Here is a 25,073-nt window from a genome sequence, read left to right as displayed (position 1 = left end):
GTTAGTATTTTGTATGGGTCATCTCTATGCTGTAATTCCACTAGCCTGCAAGCTTTTGTTAACAGTAGTCACTAAAGTCCTGAAAGAAGAGGCGCAACTATGACAATTGGATGGCAAAACTCTTTAGAAAGTGTGATAAGTGATTGTGTCGGAATAAGTGGGAATAGATTCGTTCGGACAAAAACAAAAAGAATGGGGCAAGCCGGGCTTGAACCGGCCACCTCCAGATCTTCAGTCTGACGCGCTCCCAGATGCGCCATTGCCCCTTTCTTGTTTATGTCAGCACAACTACGCAACCATGTTCCAGCTTTTGACAGTGCATGAGTTATTCACTCAGTGAATGCCTCCAATAATATTACTTCAGCTCTGAACTTATTTTCTGTTCGAATGACACTATTGAAGCTAAAGGCTGTTCTCTGTGTTGTTGCTATGGTTCGGAAATTCTTTGATCTGTGTATATCCCGAGAAACTTTATTTCTAACAGTACTTCTGGGGCAAGAGACATATATATGTGGCCTAACCCAAAGCATAGCATTACGGCAATTCTCGACCACAACCATCGAAGACTAGAACTACATGAACGGCTACCAACCCATATTCGAAAAATATACATCTATACAGAACAACGCAAAAGCGCAATCAACTATCCAGACCAACCACCGATTATAATCGTTGCGCGCAAACCACATGGCTAAAACAGTCAGCTCAAATCCCCCTCACTGGTGGAATACACTCACAAATTATGCATCATATGCACCCCCTTTCGCATCGCATCCTTGCGCACATCCGCCAGGAACAGCTGCACCGCCTCCAAACTCCAGCCCAGAACATGAGTGAAGGTCGCCACACTAAACGCCTCTAGCCCCTCCAAGAACTGGAGCATGTTGAGGGCCCCAATCTCTTTCTACGCAATGGTCAGCATCCTCAATAACCCAACAACCGCGTATACATACCATCCGTCGATCCTTCGGCCAGGTGCCCAGCGGCAAAGGAAACACGCGATGATGGATGTTGCTGAACCCAGCTTGGGCGGCGTATTCGCGCAACTTGCCCCCGATGGTGACGGGACGACCCATGCGGTCGCAGGCTTCTCGCAGGAGCTCGTAGAACTTGTTGATGTTGTTGTGCTCGTCCAGGGTGCCGTCTTGGCTGTAGTTTACGAGGTGGAATTCTTGGAACTCGACCCAGCCGCCAACGCGGGTTTGTCTGCGCTTGTCAGCCAGTATCAGAGGGTTGGGCTGGGAGGGGAGGCTTACTCGTAGGCCCGCCCGAGCAGCCTGGGCCAGTCCTGGATCGAGCCGCACATGTATCGTGAGTGAATCAGGTCGAAGGGTTCACGGGGGGGCCAGTCGGTCTCGACGTCGTCGACTTCGAATATAACGTTCGGGGGGACCCTGTACGTATTAGTGGGGTTGGTGAAAGGCAAGGGTAACATACAGATCCGGTTGGATGGGACTGAGATCGTTGCCAAGAATCTGGAGACGTTAGTGTGCATGGTGCCGTTGAATTTATTCTCCTACCATTTTTATATTCGGATATTCGTCTCCTGACCATGCTGTTAACCATAGCCAACAAGTTCGGTGTCGTTACTGACCAACTTCGATAGCCCAGACGCCTGTCCCCGTGCCGATGTCGAGCACGCGCAAGGGCTGCTCGACAGCTATCGGGGCGAGAAACAGTCTGCCGCCCATGGCCAGCTTGAACATGCAGTGGATCATGTCGAGCCGGCTCTGCTCGCGCTCATCGTTGGGGAACTTGTAGCCTGTCCGACCGGTTAGGGCACGACTTGGCCTCTGCGAGAAAATACATACTGCCTTCCTTGTAGGCATGGAAACGTCGTCCATTGACCCACTTGTAGTCGAGCACGCTGGAGCTCAAGGAGGTTGCATAGCTGGCTCTACGAAGGCTTAGTATACACAAAAGAAACCATGCGAAGAGTAACCGACGTATCGGAGGAATCGCCCTCATCATCCATCGAATCCGAGATCGCATCCTAGGTCTTTATCAGTCTTGTTGTGTCCCGGGTGTCCAGTGGCGACACTCACATCGGGATCGACAAGAACATGGTGCACGGGGAATTCCTCAAGGTCTAGTAGACTACTCCGGTCGGACATTATCACACACACATAGGAAGAACCAATGATAATGATTAACGAGACACCGGGGGAGCAGAAGGCGGGGGATGGGGTGCATAGATAGAAACATAAGGGGCGGGCATAACAACAAACGTGGGGTTGCAACGCGGCACGAGAAGGTCGAGTTGCCGACTTTCTCGGTTAGTGGTTTGGTGTTTAAGTGGGTTGAAACTTGATTGAATGGGGTTTAGTCACTATTAGCCACTGTTAGCCACTGCTTATCCTTGGCTGTAAGCCAAAAGTGGACCAAACCACTCCCAATGCAGGCAATTCGCCGTGTTTTCTGGCATTTCTTCGTCCACCTGCCGTGCATGCAATGATTGCAATCAATTTCCCACCAGCCCACCAGACAGGGGACCCCGGCATTTTCAGGCCCCTCCCCATCTGCCTCCTCCAATCTGTTAATCTGTAGATACTTGCTTTTTACACACTCCATCCATTACCTTTCACCCCAAATCCCACTAACTGCATAATCCCTGACCATGGCCTCCACCAACCCTTGTAGTCTGATCGACCTGGCAGCGCAGATCAGCCACGCCAGCCAGCAAGCCAACGACTTCCTGGTTGCGAATGGCCACCCCCAGCCCTCGTTTGATCACGGTGCACCCCCATGTTTCCCGTAGCCCCGGCATCGATTCAAGCAGCCCATCAGCAGATTCTGGATGTCTGTCAAACCCTGTCGGGGTTCCTGACCGGACCCGCGGAGCACCTCCGCTGGTTGGCGTGTAGAGTAGGTGCATATCATACAACCATCCACCCTAACTGGTTGCGCCATGATAAAAACTAACTGATCCCCCCAAGTACCACGACATGTCAGCCCTCCGCTGGACCTACCACTTCAACATCGCAGCCGCCATTCCGCTGATGCACGCGGTCCCGTTCCACGAAGTAGCCGCCACGGCAAACGTGGAGGAAAACTGGCTCAAGAGCGTGCTGCGTCTGGCGATGACGAACCGGCTCTTCTGCGAGCCTGAACCGGGAATGGTCGCGCACAACGCCGCCTCGGCGCTGCTGGTGCGCTCGCCGGCGCCGAACGACTGGGTCGGCTACACGAGCGAGGAGACCTTCCCAGCCTCTGCCAAGCTGGTTGAAGCCACTGAGCGCTACGGCACCAGCCAGTTGCTGCACCACGCCGCCTACAACGTCGCTTTCGAGACCGAGAAGCCCATGTTCGTGCATCTGTCGCGGTTCCCCGAGCGGGAGCGGCGGTTCGCGAATACCATGGTTGGGATGACGTCTACCGAGGGGTATGGGGTGCATCATCTGCTGGAGGCATATCCGTGGGAGGAGCGTGGCGCGGGGAAGGTGGTCGATGTAAGTTCTTTGACAACTGTGCGAGGAATAGGTTTGTCCGCTGACTACGGGTCATGTTGTAGGTCGGGGGATCGACAGGGCATGCTAGTATCGCCATCGCAGCGAAGAATCAGGCGGCATCGTTTGTTGTGCAGGGCTTAGAGGGAGTAGTCGAGCAGGGTCGTGCTGCGTTACCGAAGTCGCTGATAGAGCGGGTGTCCTTCCAGACGCATGACTTCTTCACGCCTCAGCAGGGCACCAAGGACGAGGGCGCAGGTGTGTATCTGCTGCGGTTCATCCTGCATGATCATCCGGATGCGCGGGCTGTGGAGGTCCTGAAGAACATTGTGCCGGTGTTGAAGAAGGGTAGTAAAGTGATTCTGAACGAGGGCGTTCTACCCGAGCCGTTGACGCTGGGTAGAGGAGAAGAGAGAATTGCACGGTAGGTCTTGTGGTATTCCTCGTCGAAACAGGCCGATCTAATGCATGACAGCATCATGGACATGGAAATGATCACCACGGTTAATGCGCGGGAACGCCCGCTGGAAGACTGGAAGAAGCTTTGTCGGGACGCGCATCCGGGATTGACCCTGCAGCGTGTCTTTAAACTGGTCGGGAGTATCATGTCGATCATGGAGTTTGTCATGACCGAGGAATAGTTCTAGTGTAACTATCCAGTGTTGTCCAAGTTGGATTAGGGCTGAGCGAGCGATCTTCCTCCGCATTCGGAGATTTCTGTTCCATACATTCTCCAAGCCCAACCCCAACCAGCCCCAACCTCCCCTCCCTTGTTTAGGCCACACTTCTTACACCCTCCCCCCCCAACCGCCAATTACGCAATGAAAACAAAACCAAGTCCTCTCCAATTCAACTTTCAACTCCATCCTCGTCTACTTGCCCTGCTGCCAACTCTTGCTGGTCTTGCTAACCTCATTTGACTTGGATCGGCGATCCAGAGCTCTTGTCTCGGCGAAACACCAGGCAAAATCTCGGCGATATTGCGCCCCCCGCAGCCCCAAACTGCGGGATTTCGCCGAAATCGCGGAGAATCCCTGGAGTAAATCATATGATGACACGCGAGACCCTGTTTGCATATTCAACGCAGAAAAGAGGTCCCAAAAGACATATAAAGCAGACCGGACGGCCGGTGGCAAGACTCTTTCCACTCTCGTCCTCCAGAGCATCATCATCGCCATGAAGCTCACCACAACCACCACGCTGGCGGCCACCGCTGCGACGGCCGCCGCCTACCAGCTGGACACCACTCTGCCCCCTCCCAGCAACCTCAGCACCCTTCCCAACAACACCCTCTTCAACGTCTGGCGGCCGCGCGCCCACATCCTCCCGGCCAAGGGCCAGATCGGTGACCCCTGCGCCCACTACACCGACCCGGCCACAGGGCTGTTCCACGTCGGCTTCCTGCACGACAACGAGGGCATCGCGGGTGCTACGACGGCCAACATGGCCACCTTCACCGACACCTCGTCGAACGGGAGCTTCCTGATCCAGCCGGGCGGCAAGAACGACCCCGTGGCGGTGTTCGACGGCTCGGTCATCCCCTCCGGCGTGAACAACACTCCGACCCTGCTGTACACCTCTGTCTCCTTCTTGCCCATTCACTGGTCCATCCCCTATACCCGCGGCAGCGAGACGCAGTCGCTGGCCGTGGCCCGCGACGGCGGCCGCCGCTTCGAGAAGATCGCGCAGGGCCCTGTCATCCCCGATCACCCGTTCGCGCTGGACGTCACCGCGTTCCGCGACCCGTTTGTCTTCCGCAGCGCGCGCCTCGATGCGCTGCTTGCCGCGGAGGGCAACGAAACGGCGGCGCAGCTCGCACAGGCCGCCTGGACCGAGAAGGGCACACCCTGGTACGCGGCCATCTCCGGCGGCGTGCACGAGAGCGGGCCCTCGCAGTTCCTGTACCGCCAGAACGAAGGCAACGCCTCCGACTTCCAGTACTGGGAGTATCTCGGCGAGTGGTGGCACGAACCCACCAACTCCACCTGGGGCCCGAACGATGAGGGCACGTGGGCTGGCCGCTGGGGCTTCAACTTCGAGACTGGCAATGTGCTGTTCCTCACTGAGGAGGGCCACGACCCTAAGACCGGCGAGGTCTTCGTCACGCTCGGCACCGAGGGCTCCAACGCCCCGGTCAAGCCGCAAGTTTCCAGTATCCATGATATGCTGTGGGCGGCCGGTGAGGTTGGCGTCGATGGCACCGACGGCAAGCTGCATTTCACGCCCACCATGGCCGGGTACCTCGACTGGGGCTTCTCCGCGTACGCGGCGGCGGGCAAGGTGCTACCGGCAACGTCGGCGGTGTCGAAGAACAGCGGCGTGGACTTCGATCGGTTCGTCGCGTTCATCTGGCTGACGGGCGACCAGTACGAGCAGGCCGACGGCTTCCCCAAGTACGCGCAGGGATGGACGGGATCGCTGCTGCTGCCGCGCGAGCTGAAGGTGCAGACCATCGAGAACGTCGTGGACAACGACCTGGTGCGCGAGGAGGGCGTCTCGTGGGTGGTGGGCGAGTCGGACAACACGACGGCCACCCTGCGCACGCTGGGCATCACCATCGCGCGCGAGACCAAGGCCGCGCTGCTGGGCAACAGCTCCGCCGTCGAGGAGGAGGACCGCACGCTGCGCACCGCCGCCGTCGTGCCGTTCCAGCAGTCGCCCGCCTCCAAATTCTTTGTGCTGACCGCGCAGCTGGAGTTCCCTGCTTCGGCCCGCACGTCCAACATTCAGTCTGGCTTCGAGATCCTCGCGTCCGAGCTGGAGAGTACTACCGTCTACTACCAGTTCAGTAACGAGTCGCTGGTCGTCGACCGCAGCAACACCAGTGCCGCCGCCCCGACTAACCCGGGTCTCGACAGCTTCACCGAGTCTGGAAAACTGCGTCTCTTCGACGTGGTGGAGGATGGCAGGGAGAAGGTCGAGACGCTCGACCTCACCATCGTGGTGGATAACTCGATCGTGGAGGTGTATGCCAACGGTCGCTTCGCACTGAGCACATGGGCTAGGTAAATCCCCATTCTTCAATATCTGTAAGGCAATGACTAACTGGACAATAGATCGTGGTACGACAACTCGACGCAGATCCGGTTCTTCCACAACGGCGAGGGCGAGGTGCAGTTCAAGAATGTGGCCGTGACGGAGGGACTCTATAACGCCTGGCCGGAGAGAGAATGAGCGGGCCGCGGAACGAAGTGTATGATTGCTATGCTTAGTGAGAAACAAAGACAGTATGTTATGAATCAAGTACAATTTCTCTTCCAACTCCTCGCTATGCTATGCGTCCTGTACAAAGAAATCCAATCTTAGAAGAAACTACTCGCTCGCGGTCGACGCTCGATCCCTTCCGGTGCTGGCGCTGGTGCTCGCTCCGGCGTCCCGATGGTCAGCGGTGCCGGGAGGAGCTGCGCGGGCACCGGTAGATGGGCGGCTGTCTGCGGGGGGAACTGCATTGACATGGCCTGTCGAGTGGTGGCTCGATGACCTGGTTGGTTGCCCTTGGCTTGCTGGCTGGGCGGTGCACTGGGGCTCACGGCAGGCTGGGCATGCGGCGATGAGCCTGGGGTGGCCGATGGACGCTTAACACTAGCACTGGCGCAGGCAGAGGTACTGGCACTGGAGCTGGAGTGGGCATGGGTGGAAACCGGCGGGGATGGAGGCGCTCCCTGCGTCGGCATAAACAGCGGGAACTGTTGCACTTGGAGCTGCTGGTCCAGGGCCTCGTCGGTCCAGGCGCGACGGATGCGGACCTCGTGCGGTGCGCTGGGCGAGTGCAGACGACCCAGCACGGCGGTCTGGCACCATCGGCTGGCCTCTGCGCCTGTAGTGAAGCCAATCACCAGTCCGTTGTTGCTATCGCGGAGGTAGCTCATCGACAGGGCCAGGGGGAGGTAGACGGCCGTGGGCTCCGCGACGTAGATGCGGCCCTCGCGGTTGAGGTTCTGATACGCCTCTGCACGGTCGGGAGAGTTGAAATCGAGCTTGAGCTCTTGTTTTTGGAAGTAGTAGAGGACATTGAGCGCGGCGGGTGCTATGGTGGTCGTCATTTTGTTGTTGGTTGGGGTAGTGGTAGGGTGGGAGTGAGTGAGGGCTGACTGTCCAGGGTGAGGATGGACATATATGGCATCCGGACACCGCCAGGTTGCGGCCAGCACAGTCACTGAGGCGCAGCGTAGTTGAAGGATCCTCACTGGTGGACTGCTAATATACGAGGCCTTTAATGCTGTCAGCAGTGCTGAGTAACGGGGATACACCCTCTTGGCAAGCTGTCAGCCTTGCTTCTCCCTCTTGGCGCGGGTGGGCTGCGGCTGACAGGGCTGTGCTGGCATCTTTGACCCTGGTGGCTGCATGTACTGTAGGGATGTGCTCCGTACAGTTGCAGTACATCTGTAGCCATGAACAAATGAGTAGTAATTTAGGTAGTCAGTAGACACTCCGGCCACACCGTCCACATTCACAGACAACCCAACTCGGGGTCTACTGGGCTGCGGGAGGTCTCGTGTCTGACCACGGCCTCGACGATTCGTTCCATGGTACTGCTGCTATGGTAGATCGGCGCGGAACTCACTAGCCGGGCTGTCCTGCCTTGACATCTGTATGGGGTCGAATTGTATGAGCTGGGTGCTACTCAGCTGCAGGCGCTCAGTCAGTAATACAACTGTGATTAGTTTTCTTGGGTGAAAATGGCTGCGCACTTCGAGGTCGGAGGTTCGAATCCGACCGAGTGCAAGCCTCTCCTATTTTTATCTTTTTGTTTATCCCCAAAGAGCGGGAATTCGGCAAAGGAACCATATGGTACCGGATTCCCCAGATATTTTTACCTTTCTATCCCCATTCATTCCCATTTCATGCGCGCGACTGGCATTGAAGGCAAGCATCGATAACTTGGCATAGAGATCCCCGGGTCTACTCCCTGGTTCAACTCCCAGTCTCCCACGTATCTGGTTCGATCTGATTAGCATCATGTAAGTAGCCGATCACGTGCCGCTGGCCTCTCGGAATTCCCGCTTCATCTTCGGAGCTTTGCCTCAAATCGGACCATCTCCCAAAGTCGGGTTGGTTTTCTCCTCGCAATCTCATATTCGGAGGCATTCAAACATTCACCACCATAAAGGCAGCCACAAGCACATTTTGAAGTGAAGTGATGAAAGGAGGTAGAGCTGTCTGTTAAACAAAACCCAGGTGGAAGTAGATCTGTCGAAACGGGGCCTAGTCCTAGTCAGGCAGTTGCACGAGACCTGAAACAGAGACGGAATCCCTCTCATTTCACGACTCCAGGTTCTGACAAGCTTAGAAAACTTCTCCAAATGAATGGCTTCAGATCCCAAGAATTGCATATTCACTGAAATAAGGTTCTGCCACAAGGTAAGACGTAGATGCTGGAGATTAATTCCGATCGGCTTGTTTGCTTGATTCTGGGAGCGACCGTAATTATTTTCACTGAATGATCGAGAGGAGCTGTTTCTTGGGCTAGGAAGCATGAAGACAAGGCAGAGAAAAGACCACGACCAATATACTAAGCAATGTTAAGTTGGATCCGTCTCTTTTGCGGTGGACTCAAGAGATGAAATCTCACCATCGCAACTACTAACCCTCACCGGCCAGACCACGCAGTGGCAGGTGCGCTGCGGGATATAGCAGCGCGGATAAATTATCAGAAGTCCAGGACTCGACTCAGTCGACCCAGTGCAGGGATCTCGGCTCCAGATCTCTTGCCGGTTTCATCGCTTGCAGGACAATCTATCCTCGTCTGGGGTTAGAGGCAGTGACTAGGCGAAAGCACCGAGTCAAGTCCTGGTTAGGGCACTCCGCAGCTATCCGCTTTAGAAAGCTCGGCTCCAGTCCAGCCATCGCCGCATTTCAGCTTCTCTCCCCTTGGCGATTTCGGCTCGAGATTAAGATCATATGGTTATTGGACTCTTATACGCAGGAGCTGATACTCAAGTCACGACTTCTTCAAATGCACAAGTCCGCGACTCAAAGGTTGTATAACCTCGTGCGGGCCCATCCATCTCAAAATAACCTCGTGTCGCGGCAGTTTCTGATACACTCGGGAGTCGGGATATTCTTAGCGGATCTGACACTGCAATGGAGCCGGAACTCCTGTTTATCAGCTCGACGCCCGGCCACTACCCCACCTCGCCCATTATTACGATCGTGGTTCCTGATTTTTGGGACTAGCCTTAACCCAGAGGGAGTTCGATTTCCAGCTGAACACCGTGCTTAGCCAGACATCGCCAGCGCGACACTAACCCCGTAGCTTCCATCCTGCGACGAACCATGGAGTTTCCCCTCTTCGAGTCAGTCGCCATGGCCGATCCCCCTCGCTAATCTGCTCCCTGCCCCGTGAGAACCATGGAACCCTCGTATTGTGCCTGGAAGACCGGGTAGCCGACGGGCGAGACTGGGCCCTGCTCGACGTCCCAAACACAGCATCCCTGTTGCCCCTCGCGGGTTGCAGTTCATTTAAGTAGACTGTCTCGTTCCGCATCGCCCGCCCGTCAGCAGGTCGCTCGTCGATCTTCCTTCGGGCACATCATTGTTTCTCCTGTGTATCGGGCCCAGTCACCGATCTTCGACCGTCACCAATTGGGCAGGACCCAATCCTACTATTATAAGTAGCAGTCGTTGGTCGAATCTCTACCGGCCTACAACACCTCCGTTCGAGAAGTATATTCGTGTTAAGGTTCTACGGCGTGCACGCTCGACCTGCGTTTTGTCTCAAACCCTTTGGCTGCTGTGCGGGTCGCGTCTTACTAGTATCGACCGGACATGTCCTTAACGTTCTTACCTTTTATAAAAGTCTCCAATCCTTCTCACACCACGTGTTGCAGCTAACACGGCTCGACAAAGCAATTGTTCCCCTCAAGAGTCAACCACAATTCAATGACAGTGTGAACAAAGGATTCGCTAGTTACCGCCAGTATGATGCTCCTCGAAGGGCGAAGCAAGGAGATTTTGATCGTCTCCGTCGTGTGCATGGCGATCTCCTTCATTACAGTGTGCCTGCGCTGCTATGTCCGACTGCGATTGATCAAGGCATTCGGGTGGGACGATGGATTGATGGTCGTCGCCACGGTATGTCTTCGTCCGATCGAGTGAAACGAAAGAATACTGACCCGTCAGATCCTCAACATTTTCCTAACTGTCTGCGCCATCATCGGCGCTATGGAAGGCATCGGTCGCCGGCTAATCGATTTCCGAAGTATGGACGAGCTGCACCGCGCCATGCTTGTACGTTCCTTTTCACGGGAGACCAAATCTCGAATACTGACGGAAACAGTGGTGGTGGCTCGGCCAATGCATCTACATGTGGGCGTCAGGCGTGGCTAAAGTGTCAATCGCCCTCGCCCTCCTCCGTCTCACCGTGCGCCGCTCCCACCGCTTCATCCTCTGGACGGTCATCTGCGCCTCGGTGAGCGTCGGTCTCACCTTCTGGTTCTTCATGGTGCTGCAGTGCCACCCGGTCTCGGAGTTCTGGGAGCGCACCGGACGCGGCAAGTGTCTGGACACGTCTGTGCTGTTGATTGTGGCGTACGTGTACAGCAGTATCTGCGCGGCGTGTGACTTTGCGTTGGGACTGCTGCCCATCCTGCTGGTGCGCAAGCTGCAGATCAACCCGCGGACGAAGATCGCGCTGGGCGCGACGTTGAGTATGGGTTGTGTGTACGTAGCCCTTCGCTTCCCCATGAAGTCACGATACTGACAATATCAATCCCAGGGCCTGCACGGCACTCATCATCCGCATTCCTTTCCTGCCAAGCTACAAAGACGTGGACTTTCTCTGTACGTCCCCAACCCTAAACATGATATACCACAATCATAACGCTCCGGGGGAGAACCCCCGGACCCCCCTTTTTTTCCAGCTTCCCAGCCACACTTAATTCTATAACCGCAATATGAGCGTTCTCCGAGAGAAATGGCCTCCACTAACCCCCAAAAATAGACTCAACCTACCAAATCGACATCTGGTCCTTCCTCGAGCTCGGACTAGGCATCACAGCAGGCAGTCTAGTGACGCTCCGTCCACTCCTCCGCAAGTTCCTCGACCACAACTCCCCCCCGCCCTCTGACGGAACCCCCTACACCTACACCTACTCACGCAGCGGCGGCACCACCAAGAAACCGCGCTCGCGTTCCCGCGGCAGCATCCCGCTCTCGAGTCTCTCGCGCTCTCGCCCTGAGAAGGACAAGGACCTCGAGCTCGCGCTCGTCGACGCGGCGTGGCGGCCTGATATGCAGGGGATTGCGCGGTCGGCGACGACGACGGTTGTTGCTGGGAGTCATGGGCATGGGCATGCGCATTCCAGGGCCATGAGCGATAGTCAGGAAAACTTGACGGGGACCGGGGGTGGAATGGGTGGTGGCGAGTGGGGGCATGATGTCGTCGGGAGTGAGCGGATGGTCCGGGTGCAGAAGTCGTTCTATGTCACCCAGACGGAGGGAGGGATGATTTGATTTCGGTTTATATTTCCGGGAGGGCGTTGTTTGTGTATGGTTGTTATGGGTAGATTCTAATTGAGTAATGGGTTATGTTTGATTGCTGTGTACGGACAGTAGGTGCAGTAGAGGACTCTGGCAGACACCCATGTGCACCGATAGTACAGACAGGAAAACTTTCATGAATCACCCTTCATATTGAAGCATCGAACCCCAACCAACTAATCCAAACTGACCCCCTCCTGGCACGCAATGGGACTAGTCCGATAGTTCAGCTCGGTGGTCGTGTTATACCGCCACCAGAAATCCAGATACTGCGGATACGCGCTCGGCACCCGGCATGTCGAGACGTAGTCGGGCAGACTCTCCCGCAGAATCGACGTGAAGTTGACCAATGGGCAGCTGTACCCCGGTCCAGACTGACAATCATTAAACGGCAGGACGGCCTCGTTTAGCACCAGGCGCACGTAGGTGTCCTTCGCTGAGAGTGCGGTCGCGTTGCAGCTTAGCCGCTCGATGGTCAGGTGGCCGCCCTGCGGGACGATGTTGCCGGTTGTGTACGGGTTGCCGAAGGGGATGCGGTCCAGCGGGAGGTCTTCGGTTGGGACGAGCACGCCGAGGGCGGAGAGGATGGGTGTTATGTTTGTGTCGTGGGCGCTGGAAGGTTAGTCCGATGTTTGTTGTTGGGGATGGGTAATGAATGCTGAGTCGGAAGGAGATGAGGGTGGGCTTACAAGTTGAAGAAGAGTGCCCCGGCTTCCTCGGGTCCCTGGTTCAGGAGCGTCAGGCTGGCGTTGACGTAGACGGCTCCCACCGCCGCCGTGTTCTTGTCGCCGGGACTAACTGGATTAGCTTTGCGATAGAGCGCAGACTTGGACGACGTACCCCGCGCAGTAGTAGTAGTTCAGGTCGTTGACGTAGCCGAAGCTGACCCATTCGTCTTGCGTGAAGGCGTTGATCCAGTCGGAATAGGGGCGGGCGTTGAGTTCAAAGGATGCCATGGCTGCACACACTGCTTAGCAAGAGTTCTTGGATGGGAGTTGGGGAGCATACTCATCAGGTAGTAGACGTCGGTCTCGTTGAGTGCCAGGCCCGGGTTCTGGGCGTTCAATCGCGCAGCGGCGACCTTGAACTGCGGCATTAGGTTGGTGAGCTTATCGCAGACCGAGGTGTCGTTGTCCACGTCGCATGATGGGGTTAGGCTGTTGGCGCCTACGGTCTCCGACTCGGAGATGATGTTGAGGGCGGCGCTGGTCGAGTAATTGTATCCGAAGAAGCCCTCGCCGAACTTGCGCGCCGTGTTGATGACCCGGCTGTAGCCACTGCTGAAGAAAGGCAGCACCGACTCGCCGTCCCAGAGGTGGCCGTAGCGAGCCTTGTACTCGTTCCCGTGAATGTATGCATCCAGCAAGCCCGCGTAGGGCCCGCTGGTGGTCTCGGCGTTGTAGTAGCATTCGTTGGGCACATAGTAGGTCCAGTCTTTGAGGAAGGCAAGGTCGCCCTTCCATTCGGAGACGTTGGCCGAGTAGACCTTGTCCAAAGTAGCTTCGATGCCTTCGCCAGCTCCGGGGGAAGGGTACCGCTCGCCGTGACGCTTGACCATGATGACTTGGTCGACTGCACAGCCGGTGGGGGGATCACGGGCAATGCCGTAGGAAACTCGCTCCGAGTACGGGCCATTGCCTCCGTAGTGCTTCAGGATACTGTATCCATCACGGAATTCTTGGGAAAATTGCTTCTCTTGAGTTGACTGAGGGATGGCGGCTGGGTAGGAAAAGGCTGACGTTCCCGTCGCGAGGCCTAGGGCGTAGGCAGCCCGAAGGATCACAGAAGAAGAGGGCATTGGGATGAACGGCCACAAGAGGCAGAGGGGAGGAGCAGTTTTGAAGCAGGAAATCCGCAAGCTGGCGAGCTCTTGTTGTCCAGCTGTTGTCTGAGGACTCTTTTTGTGGATTTTACGCGAGCTGGATAGCCCTTATATAGCCTGCATCTCGGCTACTGCCCGCATCAACCGGGGAGTTATTCCCCTGCAAAGGCCGTCTGACCCGGTCAATTGCATCTCCGACGATGGAGAAAGGTGCATATTGACCACTGACAGAGGCCATGGAGTGAAAACGTGCCTTTCATCCCAAAGTGATTCGAAGTTCCCCTCTGCTGTCGTGCCGGTCATAACCACCAGGTATTGTGAGGTGTCGCCCTCAGACTTGATGCGGACGAGATACCGCGAGTGACATCGAGGGTGCGGGTGTCATCCCGGCGGCGGCCGACGGAGAGATGCGAATCGCACGCGGGGAAGCCAAGGCGTGTTAGTGATTTGCTGAGCCATTGGCCGAGAGAATTTGAGTGGGCCATGTCTAGCAATATTGCACTATCCCTGTTTGAGGAATCTGTAAGCAAACCTGTTTCCTGGCGATTCTCGGCGATGCATCCTCTGCTACTTGCCCAGGGTACGGATCGGTGCAAGACAGGGAAAGGCAAGCACCTGTTCATATCTGCCTGTTTTGATATGAAGGGGGAATGATGTTATTTTCTCCTGCCTACGAAAGTTAATGGTAGGTTGAGTGAACATCTGCCGGCCGGGTTGATGGTACCAGCTCGTATTGCCCCCAAAAATCTCGAGAAGCAAGCTTTCTAGTCAAAGCTTGGTGTCGGCCATTCGATCTAAAGCTCGCACGGCCAAGACACCTGACATCAGATAAGCAATTTCTTCTGCATTAAATCCGATCCTCAAAGTTCGTCGGACAGGCCCCAATCGGCCCACGTGCCCTGCTGCTGGCCAAGGATTGGCAATAGACCAACCACAGCCCTATAGGGTTGCATAAGTCACTGGTCTGTCTGAGAATTGACCGTCTAGTCTAGAACTCCTCAAATGACGCACAGCGCAATGTGATATTGGCTCATGCGAGCAGCGAGATATCCCTCACTACCACCCTCAAAACCATGACGAGATGGAGAAGCAGCCGCTTTGCTAAAAAAAAATACATGATTGTAGATAGGGTTATACAATTGGTCAGATCGGCTACGGGCCCTCATTTATGGCCCCCAACAAGCCAAGGCGCACTTTGGGACGTGCTTGTCAGCGGCCAAGAGATAGTTTTATTTATATAATGCCGCCTGTCAGTCCCGGTTTGCCCCTTGCTATCCTCTATACCCTACCCTGACCCCTGGCCAATGGCTTCCTCTAATCCCACCCTGATCTTCTGTCCTGGGGCCTGGTACCCGCCCACGGCCTTTGAATCCCTGGCCACTCACTTCCCCGGCCACACCACCCATACTGTCGCCTTCCCCTCGATCCAACAGGCCACCAGCGTCCAAGACCTGCAGCCCGATATCGACGCACTCCGGACCCTGGTCGAGCAGGAAGTTAGCGCGGGCAAGGATGTCGTCGTCATCTCGCACAGCTGGTCCGGACTACCCGTGAACAGCGCCCTGGACGGCCTCAGCAAGACCGAAAGACAAGCGACCGGCGAGACCAGAGGGGTGACCAAATTGATCTTCATCTCGGCCTTCATCCCTGACGTTGGCGAGAGCCTTATTGGAGCCTTTGGCGGAGTTCCTCCCGACTGGTATGACCGCGATGTAAGCCATTCTTTCATTCTTTCCTCTTCCTCCCGAAATCCCCGGCTCACCCCACGGGCAGGAAGCCAACGGCACCGTCACCGCCGTCAACCCCTACAGCCTCTTTTTCCACGATGTCCCCGACGGCGAGCAATGGGCCCAGACTCTTCGTCCGCACGCCTGGGCGACCAAGATCTCGTCCGCCTCCAGTGCCGCCTACACCCGCATCCCTAGCGCCTATCTCCTGTGCGAGAATGACCGTGCCATTCCTCTCTTCGTCCAGCAGTTGATGGTGAAGAAAGCCCGCTCGAAGGGGGCCCAGATCACCACTGAAACCATTGCCACGGGCCATTCGCCGTGGCTGGTTGATTCCGCGCCTGTGGCTGCTTTTGTGAAACGAAGTCTGGCGTGAGTGCGGGTTTGCTACCAGCATCGATGTAATCAAGTCCGTATCTTGTACATGATATCATCCCATACCAACATCTTTTTATCTCCTTACTCTGAGATTTGAATAGCGATCAAAAAACCCGCCTTCAAGACCAGATGCGACCCCGGCGATAGCGCAGTCACCAGCTCAATCATGCGCACCATTCCCTCAAATACTATGATGCTCAAATCTGGAATGCAGAAGTATAGTACGCTTACCAAAAAACCATATATTATTACGATCATCCGTATACTTACATTCTCTCAACCCCAACCCCACCAACTACCAATGCAAGCAGTTCCTTCATACACATCCCATAATTTTCCCTCCCCTAGATCTCCACAGGCACCTCATACGACAACTTCGTAACCCCCTTCTGGCGACTTATCTTCCGGATGGTAATATACCCCGTCAAGCCGGTATGCGCGACATGCGTACCACCACAGGGGTTAGCATCCAGATCGGCGATCTCCGCGATGCGCACGCGCCCATCGCCACCCAGCTGCAACCCCTCAACCATATTCAGCTCCGCCTTCTGGATCTCACTCTCCTCCCACCAGGCGATGGTGACGGGGAGCGCGCGCTGCACGAGCTCGTTGACCTTGCCCTCGATCAGCGGCTTGTGCTCGTTGTACAGCAGCCCCTCGAACTCCATGCAGGCCTCGCGCGGCGCGTGGTTGGCTTTCACTTTCTTCCGCTCGCCCAGCTGCGGCGCCAGCAGTCGCATCGCTAGTCCGATGATGTGCCCTGCTGTGTGTAGGCGGGAGTGGTAGTTGCGTTTGACTGCGTCGATGGTCTGGGTTACTGATTGGCCGATGGTGAGGGGGAGTGCGGTGGCGGGAGGGATGAAGTGCCCGAAGTGCAGAATACTGCCATCCGCCGTCTTGCGGACGAGGTGTACTTCGAAGGTGGAAGGGTGGTCGGTGCTGGTGTTGTCTGCAACCAGGATCACGCCCGTGTCGCTGGGTTGCCCGCCGCCTTGCGGGTAGAAGACTGTTTGGCGGGTCGTGAGGGCGTAGTCTTCCGGGGGGATGTTCTTGGCTAGCGATCGGTCTTGGTCGCTCAGTGCTGAGATGGGTTGATAGGAGAGGACGGTGGTCGTCGTGGTGACGAGCGTGGCGTCGTCCAGGTAGAGGGCTTCCGTGGAGGTCTGCGGTGATTAATTGGGGTATGCTGTGTATGGAATGGAAAGTGGTACTAACCATGGTGGTGGTGATAGTGATGCGAATTTAGTATGACAAAGTGAGGGCTGAACTGATTGGTATCTATACTTGGGATCTTATCTTTAAATCCGCGGGTGAATCATCGGCGGGAGTCATGTCTCGCTCCCGCACACTGCTTTGGGCAGGTGGAGTCCGTCCCTTCCGATTAGTTGGACCTCGGCTGCCGAGCATCGGATGTGTATTGCTGCTAGGAGTTGGGCTACTAGATGTGTATCTCGAGTCATAGGATTGATGTACCTGATAGGTCTAAGGGAGATACCTCTTGAGGAAGATAGCTAATACACTAGGCTGTAATTCAGGTGAACTGGAAGAGAGATGGGATTATCCGATACATGTATCCATGATCAGATAAGAAATTACCCGATCGGGGAGAAAAAGCGGCCGCGTACCTCGTCAGGATGGATCTGCTGTCATTTTTTCACAGTTTACTGAAGCTTTAATTCGATATATGATACATTTCCTGTGTTGATTTGTTTTTCGTTGTTTTGGTGTTGTGCAGCTGAAGCTGATCGTACCCAAGCCGCATACCTAGAGGTGACGAATTAGCAAGACAAACAGAAAGTAACTGTGAATCTAGGAGGTAGGTCTTTTACACTCCCCAAGCGCCGCGTAGATGATGACGACTGTGAAGCTCGGCCAGGGCGAGCAAGTCCATGTGAGTATCTGGTGGAAGTCCTCGGTAGCTCGAACTCATCAAGGGAGGACGCGGCCACTCGAAGACCCCACAGCACAAAACATCGGTGAAGTTGTACTCCGACAGGTATGGGCACATATTGCTCAGGGTGTGCAGGAAATCCGGCCACCTGCCGTTGAAGTGGACGTCTTCCAGTGTGAGTGATGCGAGCACCGGCACTTTGGGGATCAAAGCGCACATGTCATGGTCGGACACGTACAAGCCTTTGAGGGTCAACGACCGCAGGCCGCATCCCGCCGAGGGCAGCGCGAAAAGGGCTGCTTGCACGGATGGGAAAAGGTAGTCCAGTCCTTTGCCCTCCAGGGTCAAGTGCTGAAGCGGGCTGTGGAAGAGGTTCTGGAACAAGCCGAACATCGGGTGTTCGAAGTCCACTGGGAAGTACGGCCACTGGATCACGACGGTCTCAAGGCTCTCCAACACCCTCTGGCTCAGCATCGGGGCGTAAAAATCATCGTTGTGCTGTACGTACCAGCTGCTGTCCTCCATCACAAAATACAGCGCCCTGACTGGACGCTGCACGCTGTTCAGGATGTCAAAGATGATTCTGGGCACATCCCCGGGATTGACCATATCGTTGAACTGGGCACCCTCGGGTCCGAGCACAAACTCAAACTCGTTGACGTTGGTAAACGCGTACCGGATCAGGTCTCGCAGCTTGCGTATCTCTGGCAAACCCATTGAGTTCCAGATCGACTGGCCGGGCGTTCGACGGTAGAATGGGGTATTCGGACCCGCGCGGGAGCCTTCAATGCGCAGGCGACGTGGGAATTGCGAAAATATCGGGTCGAAGCTAGAGGCCAGGATTTCAAGCTTCGCAATGCTCCATGCAGTCATGTCTGTACGAAGGCAGCGCATCGCCGCTGCAAAGTCGTGTAATCGTGGGCTGGACACAGACTCTCCTTGAGGAGTGAACACCGGCTGCAGCATCTGCCTCGCCGGCTCAGTCAAGCTCTCAGAGATGTGTTGCAGCAAGCTCGGTCCGATTGCATCCATATCGAGCATCTCAGACCACACGGCCAAATTGTTGAGCTCTCGTTCGGCCATGCCGCTCAAATCACCGCTCCATGGTGTTGACATTCTCCTTTCACAAACGGTAATGATATGGTAGACAAAACAATCAGGCGGCTATCTAACTAATACAGACTGACGCCAACGAGGGATGCGCAAGAAGTAAAATGAGAGAGCTATGGATCGTTGGTGTGTGAATTATTTATACTAGACACGGCGCCTTTGTCAAGGTGTGTTTCCCGGAAGTTATCACTAGACACTCTGAAATGGTTACGATCCCCGATATCAAGCCGGTGTCAAGGGCCGCCGTAAAGTGCCGCTGTTTGGAAATTCCGTCCCCAGTATACGGTGCGCGGCAGTCGAGTCGAATTGTTGGTCATGATGAAGGCTTGTTCGGAGAGGTCCAGGGAATCTTCCAGGATTGATGGCACTATAGTCACTGACTGTAGGTTTCTGATGAACGAATATGTTTCTGTGGAAGTTGTTATTGAAATAAGATGCTTATTTGGTTGTGCGCTTCCTTGGTAGCAATGTTGCTAATTCAAGCGAGCAATAGGGAAGGGTCAATCCCAGCGGCCCTCTCTGTCATGGTAAAAGACAGGGTTTGGTGCAAGAAGATTGCAGATGGAGTTTCCCACTCTAAGAGAGGACCGCTGGGATTGACTCTTGCCTTTCGCTCGCCTGAACAAGGAGCATTGCTCAGGAATGCATACTGAAGACGGAGAGAGTCCCTGACTTGATGAGTACAACATGAATGAACAGTCCACGAAGTATCGGAGCTGCCTACCTCCAAGGTCCGCAGCCCCAGCGTTTCAAGCTCATTGCTTGCTGGACAGCAATGGCATTGTGGAGATGTCCAAGAAAGAAAACAGTGGAAGATACGAGGCTGATGCCCCTCCCTTCGTCCTGTCAACCCTTCCTTGACCGCTCATCCGACGTCTGCCTGGGGCCATCCATTCGCCCGTGATGCAATGCTTTGTCAGCCACCTACAGCCCTAACTAGTCAGTTAACTGCCTAGCTAATGATTCAGTCCATTGTCTTTTCAGTTTTCACTCCAGCCAAGCCTCATCAATGCGATTTGCCTCGAACGCTAGCAGACAAAGGTTTAGTGTTTAGCAGGGTGGGTTCCACGCGCAATGTTCGCATCTAAAATCCCTTCACCTGACTCTAGCTGCGACCAATGGCCACGAGGGCCGAGTACACAAGCTCGAACTTTACTTTTCCTGCCGTGCTCGCACAAGAATCGACACTGAGATTGATATCGATCGTGTAATCCAAATCGACATCTCGAGACGACGTGTTCCCACATTGAGGTTGCCCAAGATCTTCGTGGTGGTGGCAAATCGTCTTCAAGGGGCGCAGATGTGGTGGTTTATAGGCACTCTGAGAGTACTCCGAGGTCGTACCCTGTGATGCCCAAAAGTATACAAGAAACTCTATTGTAGCGACAAGCGAGTGGTCGAAAGCGGTATAGTGGCATCAGAAGCCGGAGGGTCAACCGAGCAATGCATGACGGCGATCGTGCGGCGATCAGCTTATCGCAGAACGGGTCTGTTCTATTTCCGGTCTATGCGCCGCGGTGGGATTAATCTCAGATGATCACACCAGACCAGATACCCTGGTAACCTGGTTGTCTAGTAAGTAGTGACTCAATCAATCCTCTTGCTGTAGTGTAGTGTGATCTAGCAGGTGGATGGGGCCAAAATCCTTCTGGTGGTCAAGATGTATCTACTATCTACCACCACCAGCCTCACTCTCTTACTCTCTTGGGAGGGGGGAGGAAAGAAAGTGGGATGCTGGGCGGTTTGATCTACCGGCATGCCCCACCATGAAAATTTTCTTTTTCCTTCTTGCCTAGAGGTGCATGAGCATGAGGAAGGGAAATGCAAGTGCAACGGTTGGAGGGGAGACAGACAGCAAAGAGAGACTCGTGAAGCGAAGAGAATTTCCGGTTTGTTGACAGAATGCCGGATTGGGAGGGATGTGGGGCACGTGACCAGCCAATCTCCTTCACGTCTTTTCTCTCTCTCTCTCCACTCCCCCACTTCATCGCATCATTCCTTCTTGTCATGCTTGACAATCCATCGATTTCAGTCCAGTGAAAAACTTACTCCGAATCTGAAGAGCTTGGATGATCTCCAGTACGCACTACAGTACAGTACATACCTTACTCCAGTAGGACCCCTGGTCTATCGCATTGGCTGTCATGCTAATCAAGGTATCCACGTCAGCAACCACGAAACCATATCGGTCTCATACTTTACTTACTCTCCGACGCGTCTTTCCTTTCCTTCTCCTCCCTTGACTTACTTCCCTCCCCCACATCTTTGTCTTCCCCCTCGTTGTTTCTTCGGACTGCCATCAGAAACCAACCAACGCATCCAGCAAATCCCGACCCAGGGAGACCCAACGACACCATTGCCAGAGACAGATGAAGGGGATCTCCATCGATATCGTCATCGCTGGGCTGGGCGTCGAGCTGGCCCAATGGCATCGACTCTCTGGGATCCTCGGCCGGGGCGCAAAAGGAATTGAAGCGGTGAAGAACAAAAGAGAACGAAAGAGCAGCCGGCGGGAAACTAAATCGGAACGAACGCCCGTAGCCGCTGCTCCACTGCCAATCAGCTTCCCCCATTCTACCTTAGCTTCTTGCCTCCTTCGAAGCTCCAATGCTCTCTTGCGCCTTTGTCGGACCAGCTTGAGGTCCATGCTGGCCTTATCGCTACTCATTTGAAGAGGCGAAAAAAAAAAATAAAAAAAAATTCTGCCATGGGCTGACTTTGCCCAGTGCCTTTGCTAGCGACTTTTTTTTTGCTTCCTTGGAAGAGGGGACATGGCCCAAGCGGAGAGGAGCCCCTCGGCTATATATGACTGACTGTCCATCGTCTGTCTGAGCTTCTCTCTTTTCTTCCCTCATCATCTTGCTTTTCCTTCGTGGATTCGCTTCATCTTATAGACCTGGTCGGTATACAGGTCATCAAACCTCTTCTTTTATCGCTTTCGTCGTTGTTGGTTCTCCTTGCGCCCTCGCATCCCACGCCACACCAATGTTCAAGTCATACTCGCACATCCTATCCCACAAGCGGAGAAGAAGCAAGAGCAGCGCCGTGCAGATCCTCTCTGCGGCACAATCCGAGCCGAGCTCCCCAACCCAGACCGTTAGCGACCCCATTGAGATCTGGGCCCACTCGCAGCCCCTCTCCGTCAGTGAAGAGCAGCTGCAGGGCTGCTTCACCACCCTCGTCCCCCGCATTCACAAGTACGACCATGTCGCCCAACGCGGCAGTGACCGCTTCGTGCAGGACTTGACTGCCACTCTCAACTCCGAGGAGGGCAAGGAGCCCACCAGCTACCTGTCCTGCCCCGTCGGCAACTACGCCAGCTTCCTCTACCCCGAATGTTTGCCTGAGCGGCTGGAACTAGTCGCCTACTTGACCGAACTCGGCAGCCTGCATGATGGTACGTGATGCCCAATCATGGATAACCGGCCTTAGCTAACCTGCTGCCTATAGCCCAGGGGAAATTGAACGGACAGACGACGGATAAGCCCGAGGAGCACGTGGAATCGCCCCGCGCCGAAGCCAGAAGAAAGCTGCTGGAAAAGGCTGTGGCGGAGATCACGGAGAAAGAGATTGATGGACACGAGATCATTGATAGCTATCGGAGCAATTGGCTGGTAACACCCGAGGTTCCCACCGCGGAGAACTGCGCCAACCTCGACGACTACGTGGCCCGCAGACGTCTCAACGCCGGCATTGAGTAAGTCTCTTGTTATCCTCCCGATTAAACCAATGCTGATGAACATTGCAGTGTGTACTGGACCTTGATGGGCTTCGCTCACGGAACCCGCCTGGGCAAGGAAGACCAGGCCATCGTGAGAGATGCTCTCGATGCCGCCGAGCGCACCATGTTCTTTACCAACGACTACTACAGCTGGTCCAAGGAGAAGCGGGAGTCCAAGAAGCGCCCCGTAGCCAACGTCATTCTGTTCCTGATGCAACACCAGAACATGTCGGAGGAGGATGCTGTTGCCAAGACGAAGGAGCTCATCATTCAGAATGAGCAAGAATTTGTCAAGCGTCGGGAGGCACTCTACCAGGCCAACCCGGACCTGGCTCCCAAGCTGCGCAAGTGGATGGAAGTGCTTGGCTCGTCTCTGGCCGGTATCCACTACTGGTCTAAGAACACCCCCCGCTATGCCGTTCCTGACACAGTCGAGGAGAGTGAGGATGAAGAGGAGGATGAGGAGGAGAATGCCTCCACCGCAGAGGACAACTCCGAAGGAGACGCCAACGCTGACGATGAGGAAGAGGACGAAGATGAAGAGGAGGAGGAGGAGGAGGAGGAGGAGGAAGATGAAGATGAAGAGGAGCGGGGCCAGGAGCAAGAAGCCGAACATGTGGAGGAAGCGGCTCAGCCCGAGGAGCCCCAAGATGTGGCCGTCTGGACACCTTTGGTGGAAGAGCCTGCTCCGATCGTTCAACTCAACACTCTGCCCTTGTTGGCTCCGGCTGGCTACATGAGATCTATTGCCATCACCGACTTGCAGAGCGAGCTGCTTAGCGCACTCAACGGCTGGCTGCAAGTTCCCAACCGCCCTTTGACCTACATCAAGCAGATCATGAACGAACTGCAGGACTCCACCCACATGCTGGCGGACATTCAGGACAATGCGACCCACCGCAGCCAGCGCACCCCGGCCCACCAGGTCTTTGGCCGGGCTCAGTGCATGAACAGTGCGGCATACACCTTCGTGCGCGTGGCCAAGATCGTCAACAGCCTGAAGTGCCCTGGTATGCTGGACGGTCTGCTGGAAGAGCTCGAGGCCCGCTTTATTGGCCAATCGTGGGACTTGGACTGGCGCACTACCTACCAGTCCCCGTCTGAGCAAGAGTACCTGACCATGGTGGATCAGAAGTCAGGCTCCACTTTCCGCTTGCTCGTGCGTCTCATGCAGGCTGCCAGCATGGAAGGTTCTTCTCTGGACTTTGAGCCCCTGGCCAAGCTGCTCGGTCGCTGGTACCAGATCCGCCATGAATATCTCGGCCTGCTCGGCAGCGGCGAGGACCTGGACCATGGCAAGATCGTTTACCCGATCGTGCGGTGCTGCAACTTGGACTCGGCCGCCAAGACGGTCATCCTGGGTATTTACCGGCAGAAGGCCGAAAATGCGCCCTTGTCGACGGAAAGCAAGACCCAGATCCTGGATCTGCTGCACCGCACCGGGGCCTTGCAGGCCACATACGATCTGATCCGCCAGCTTGGACGCGAGGTGACCAAGACGGTGACTGAGCTGGAAGCGGCCGCTGAGGAGCTGAACCCCGCCCTCCGGGGTCTGGTGAAGTCCTTGAGCGAGCTGCCCATCCCGACTTCTCTGTGAGGAAGACTGATACCCGACGACTAATGATGCCCTAATGACCCCTTTTGTGACTCTTGTTTCTTTCCTATGTCAACCCTCTCTTTACACAGGCATGATCTATGACTTATGATGTTTGTTTGTAATATAGAATGCGCTATGAGTGATGATCGGTTACCAAAATGTATATACGTTCAAAACATTCCGAGATAGTGTTTGATTCGTAGACGTAGTTCTTGTAGTTGGCGTAACAGCGCCGGTGCCTCTTGTCTACATCTGTCCACGACTAGGACTTAGGTCGTACCAATTCGAACGGCGCCTGCGTCCACTCTTCGTGACTCGGCCATGTCGCGAAGTCCTTGGAATCCTTCATGCCGGCCACCTGCACGATGGGCTCCAATATGCGGTTCTCCGTCTCCTTTGATTTTGTTCGCGTCTTCTCCTTGGTATACATGGAACGCAACATGTAGCTGCTGCGGCCCTTGCATATCTGAAATCACCTGCCACAATTCGTTCCACTCAGGTGCGAAGCCCAGTGATGCTAGCAGCGAAGCCCCTGGGTACGCAAAACCGACCATGATCTTCAACGAGCGCATCGTCCGGAAGCGCTGCGGCAGGATCGCGTCGCGCACTTGAGCAAGGGAGGGCCCAGCCCCGAATTTGAAATAGAAGGTATTCGCCGCATAGACGACGTCGATCGTGCCGGGATACCTTCAGCTGCACGACAGCATCTCTCTGAGCTAGGTCCCGTTCCGGTCACTCAGGAATCAAGCATCCACCTCAGCTTTGATAATGCAAGAGAAGGCGTACCCCATCCAACAAGTCAATGCAACTCATAACAACCCCCTTCCCTCCCTTTCCCTCCGCTCCCTGCCCGGATCCACCTCTGCTTCCTCCTCCTCCTCCTCCTCCTCCTCCTCCTCC

At 55.3% G+C, this 25,073-nt stretch overlaps 11 protein-coding genes and 1 non-coding gene across 12 annotated transcripts; 5 read left to right on the top strand and 7 right to left on the bottom strand.

Annotated features, from left to right (window-relative positions):
• Positions 1 to 193: 193 nt before the first annotated feature.
• BO97DRAFT_t143 lies at positions 194 to 266 on the bottom strand. The gene has a single exon. It is a non-coding gene; the product is annotated as a tRNA-Phe (tRNA).
• A 350-nt stretch (positions 267 to 616) lies between these two features.
• BO97DRAFT_56254 (class I SAM-dependent methyltransferase) lies at positions 617 to 2,202 on the bottom strand. Its single transcript, XM_025700908.1, has 10 exons — positions 2,046 to 2,202; positions 1,947 to 1,993; positions 1,812 to 1,897; positions 1,595 to 1,762; positions 1,521 to 1,546; positions 1,438 to 1,475; positions 1,257 to 1,394; positions 954 to 1,206; positions 738 to 904; positions 617 to 691 (listed from the first exon to the last, which is right to left on the bottom strand). The coding sequence occupies exons 1-10, from the start codon at positions 2,112 to 2,114 to the stop codon at positions 664 to 666; spliced, it is 1,020 nt and encodes a 339-aa protein (XP_025551519.1). The 5' UTR covers positions 2,115 to 2,202; the 3' UTR covers positions 617 to 663.
• Positions 2,203 to 2,391: 189 nt separating this feature from the next.
• BO97DRAFT_470263 (putative O-methyltransferase) lies at positions 2,392 to 4,166 on the top strand. The gene is made up of 5 exons (XM_025699933.1): positions 2,392 to 2,698; positions 2,788 to 2,865; positions 2,937 to 3,449; positions 3,512 to 3,870; positions 3,922 to 4,166. The coding sequence occupies exons 1-5, from the start codon at positions 2,618 to 2,620 to the stop codon at positions 4,085 to 4,087; spliced, it is 1,197 nt and encodes a 398-aa protein (XP_025551518.1). The 5' UTR covers positions 2,392 to 2,617; the 3' UTR covers positions 4,088 to 4,166.
• Positions 4,167 to 4,622: 456 nt separating this feature from the next.
• Positions 4,623 to 6,620, top strand: BO97DRAFT_344686 (glycoside hydrolase family 32 protein; the record flags this gene model as incomplete). Its single annotated transcript, XM_025691742.1, has 2 exons — positions 4,623 to 6,451; positions 6,503 to 6,620. The coding sequence occupies 2 exons, from the start codon at positions 4,623 to 4,625 to the stop codon at positions 6,618 to 6,620; spliced, it is 1,947 nt and encodes a 648-aa protein (XP_025551517.1).
• Positions 6,602 to 7,578, bottom strand: BO97DRAFT_56305 (uncharacterized protein). The gene has a single exon (XM_025700909.1). It carries the CDS (start codon positions 7,487 to 7,489, stop codon positions 6,749 to 6,751), a length of 741 nt encoding a protein of 246 aa, XP_025551516.1. The 5' UTR covers positions 7,490 to 7,578; the 3' UTR covers positions 6,602 to 6,748.
• A 2,376-nt stretch (positions 7,579 to 9,954) lies between these two features.
• On the top strand, positions 9,955 to 11,974 carry BO97DRAFT_56241 (uncharacterized protein). The gene is made up of 5 exons (XM_025700907.1): positions 9,955 to 10,520; positions 10,569 to 10,676; positions 10,726 to 11,108; positions 11,164 to 11,228; positions 11,389 to 11,974. Exons 1-5 carry the CDS (start codon positions 10,368 to 10,370, stop codon positions 11,898 to 11,900), a joined length of 1,221 nt encoding a protein of 406 aa, XP_025551515.1. The 5' UTR covers positions 9,955 to 10,367; the 3' UTR covers positions 11,901 to 11,974.
• Positions 11,975 to 11,984: 10 nt separating this feature from the next.
• BO97DRAFT_451548 (histidine phosphatase family protein) lies at positions 11,985 to 14,177 on the bottom strand. The gene is made up of 4 exons (XM_025698988.1): positions 12,936 to 14,177; positions 12,768 to 12,885; positions 12,617 to 12,721; positions 11,985 to 12,539 (listed from the first exon to the last, which is right to left on the bottom strand). Exons 1-4 carry the CDS (start codon positions 13,723 to 13,725, stop codon positions 12,104 to 12,106), a joined length of 1,449 nt encoding a protein of 482 aa, XP_025551514.1. The 5' UTR covers positions 13,726 to 14,177; the 3' UTR covers positions 11,985 to 12,103.
• An 876-nt stretch (positions 14,178 to 15,053) lies between these two features.
• Positions 15,054 to 15,852, top strand: BO97DRAFT_470261 (alpha/beta hydrolase; the record flags this gene model as incomplete). Its single annotated transcript, XM_025699932.1, has 2 exons — positions 15,054 to 15,461; positions 15,523 to 15,852. The coding sequence occupies 2 exons, from the start codon at positions 15,054 to 15,056 to the stop codon at positions 15,850 to 15,852; spliced, it is 738 nt and encodes a 245-aa protein (XP_025551513.1).
• An 84-nt stretch (positions 15,853 to 15,936) lies between these two features.
• Positions 15,937 to 17,026, bottom strand: BO97DRAFT_451542 (ThrRS/AlaRS common domain-containing protein; the record flags this gene model as incomplete). The annotated part of the gene is made up of 1 exon (XM_025698987.1): positions 15,937 to 17,026. A coding segment is annotated over one exon (828 nt), but the record flags the coding sequence as incomplete, so codon positions are not given.
• Positions 17,027 to 17,554: 528 nt separating this feature from the next.
• On the bottom strand, positions 17,555 to 18,973 carry BO97DRAFT_451536 (uncharacterized protein). Its single transcript, XM_025698986.1, has one exon. The coding sequence runs from the start codon at positions 18,859 to 18,861 to the stop codon at positions 17,680 to 17,682; it is 1,182 nt and encodes a 393-aa protein (XP_025551511.1). The 5' UTR covers positions 18,862 to 18,973; the 3' UTR covers positions 17,555 to 17,679.
• A 2,125-nt stretch (positions 18,974 to 21,098) lies between these two features.
• BO97DRAFT_56217 (uncharacterized protein) lies at positions 21,099 to 21,681 on the bottom strand. The gene has a single exon (XM_025700906.1). The coding sequence runs from the start codon at positions 21,521 to 21,523 to the stop codon at positions 21,155 to 21,157; it is 369 nt and encodes a 122-aa protein (XP_025551510.1). The 5' UTR covers positions 21,524 to 21,681; the 3' UTR covers positions 21,099 to 21,154.
• On the top strand, positions 21,558 to 24,344 carry BO97DRAFT_405383 (geranylgeranyl pyrophosphate synthase). The gene is made up of 3 exons (XM_025695171.1): positions 21,558 to 22,252; positions 22,306 to 22,552; positions 22,604 to 24,344. Exons 1-3 carry the CDS (start codon positions 21,841 to 21,843, stop codon positions 24,171 to 24,173), a joined length of 2,229 nt encoding a protein of 742 aa, XP_025551509.1. The 5' UTR covers positions 21,558 to 21,840; the 3' UTR covers positions 24,174 to 24,344.
• Positions 24,345 to 25,073: the final 729 nt, after the last annotated feature.

This window comes from Aspergillus homomorphus (assembly GCF_003184865.1).
Source record: "Aspergillus homomorphus CBS 101889 unplaced genomic scaffold BO97scaffold_17, whole genome shotgun sequence".
Classification (NCBI taxonomy): Eukaryota; Fungi; Ascomycota; class Eurotiomycetes; order Eurotiales; family Aspergillaceae; genus Aspergillus; species Aspergillus homomorphus.
The sequence above is the reverse complement of the archived record's forward strand: the minus strand, read 5'-3'. Positions and strand labels throughout refer to the sequence as shown.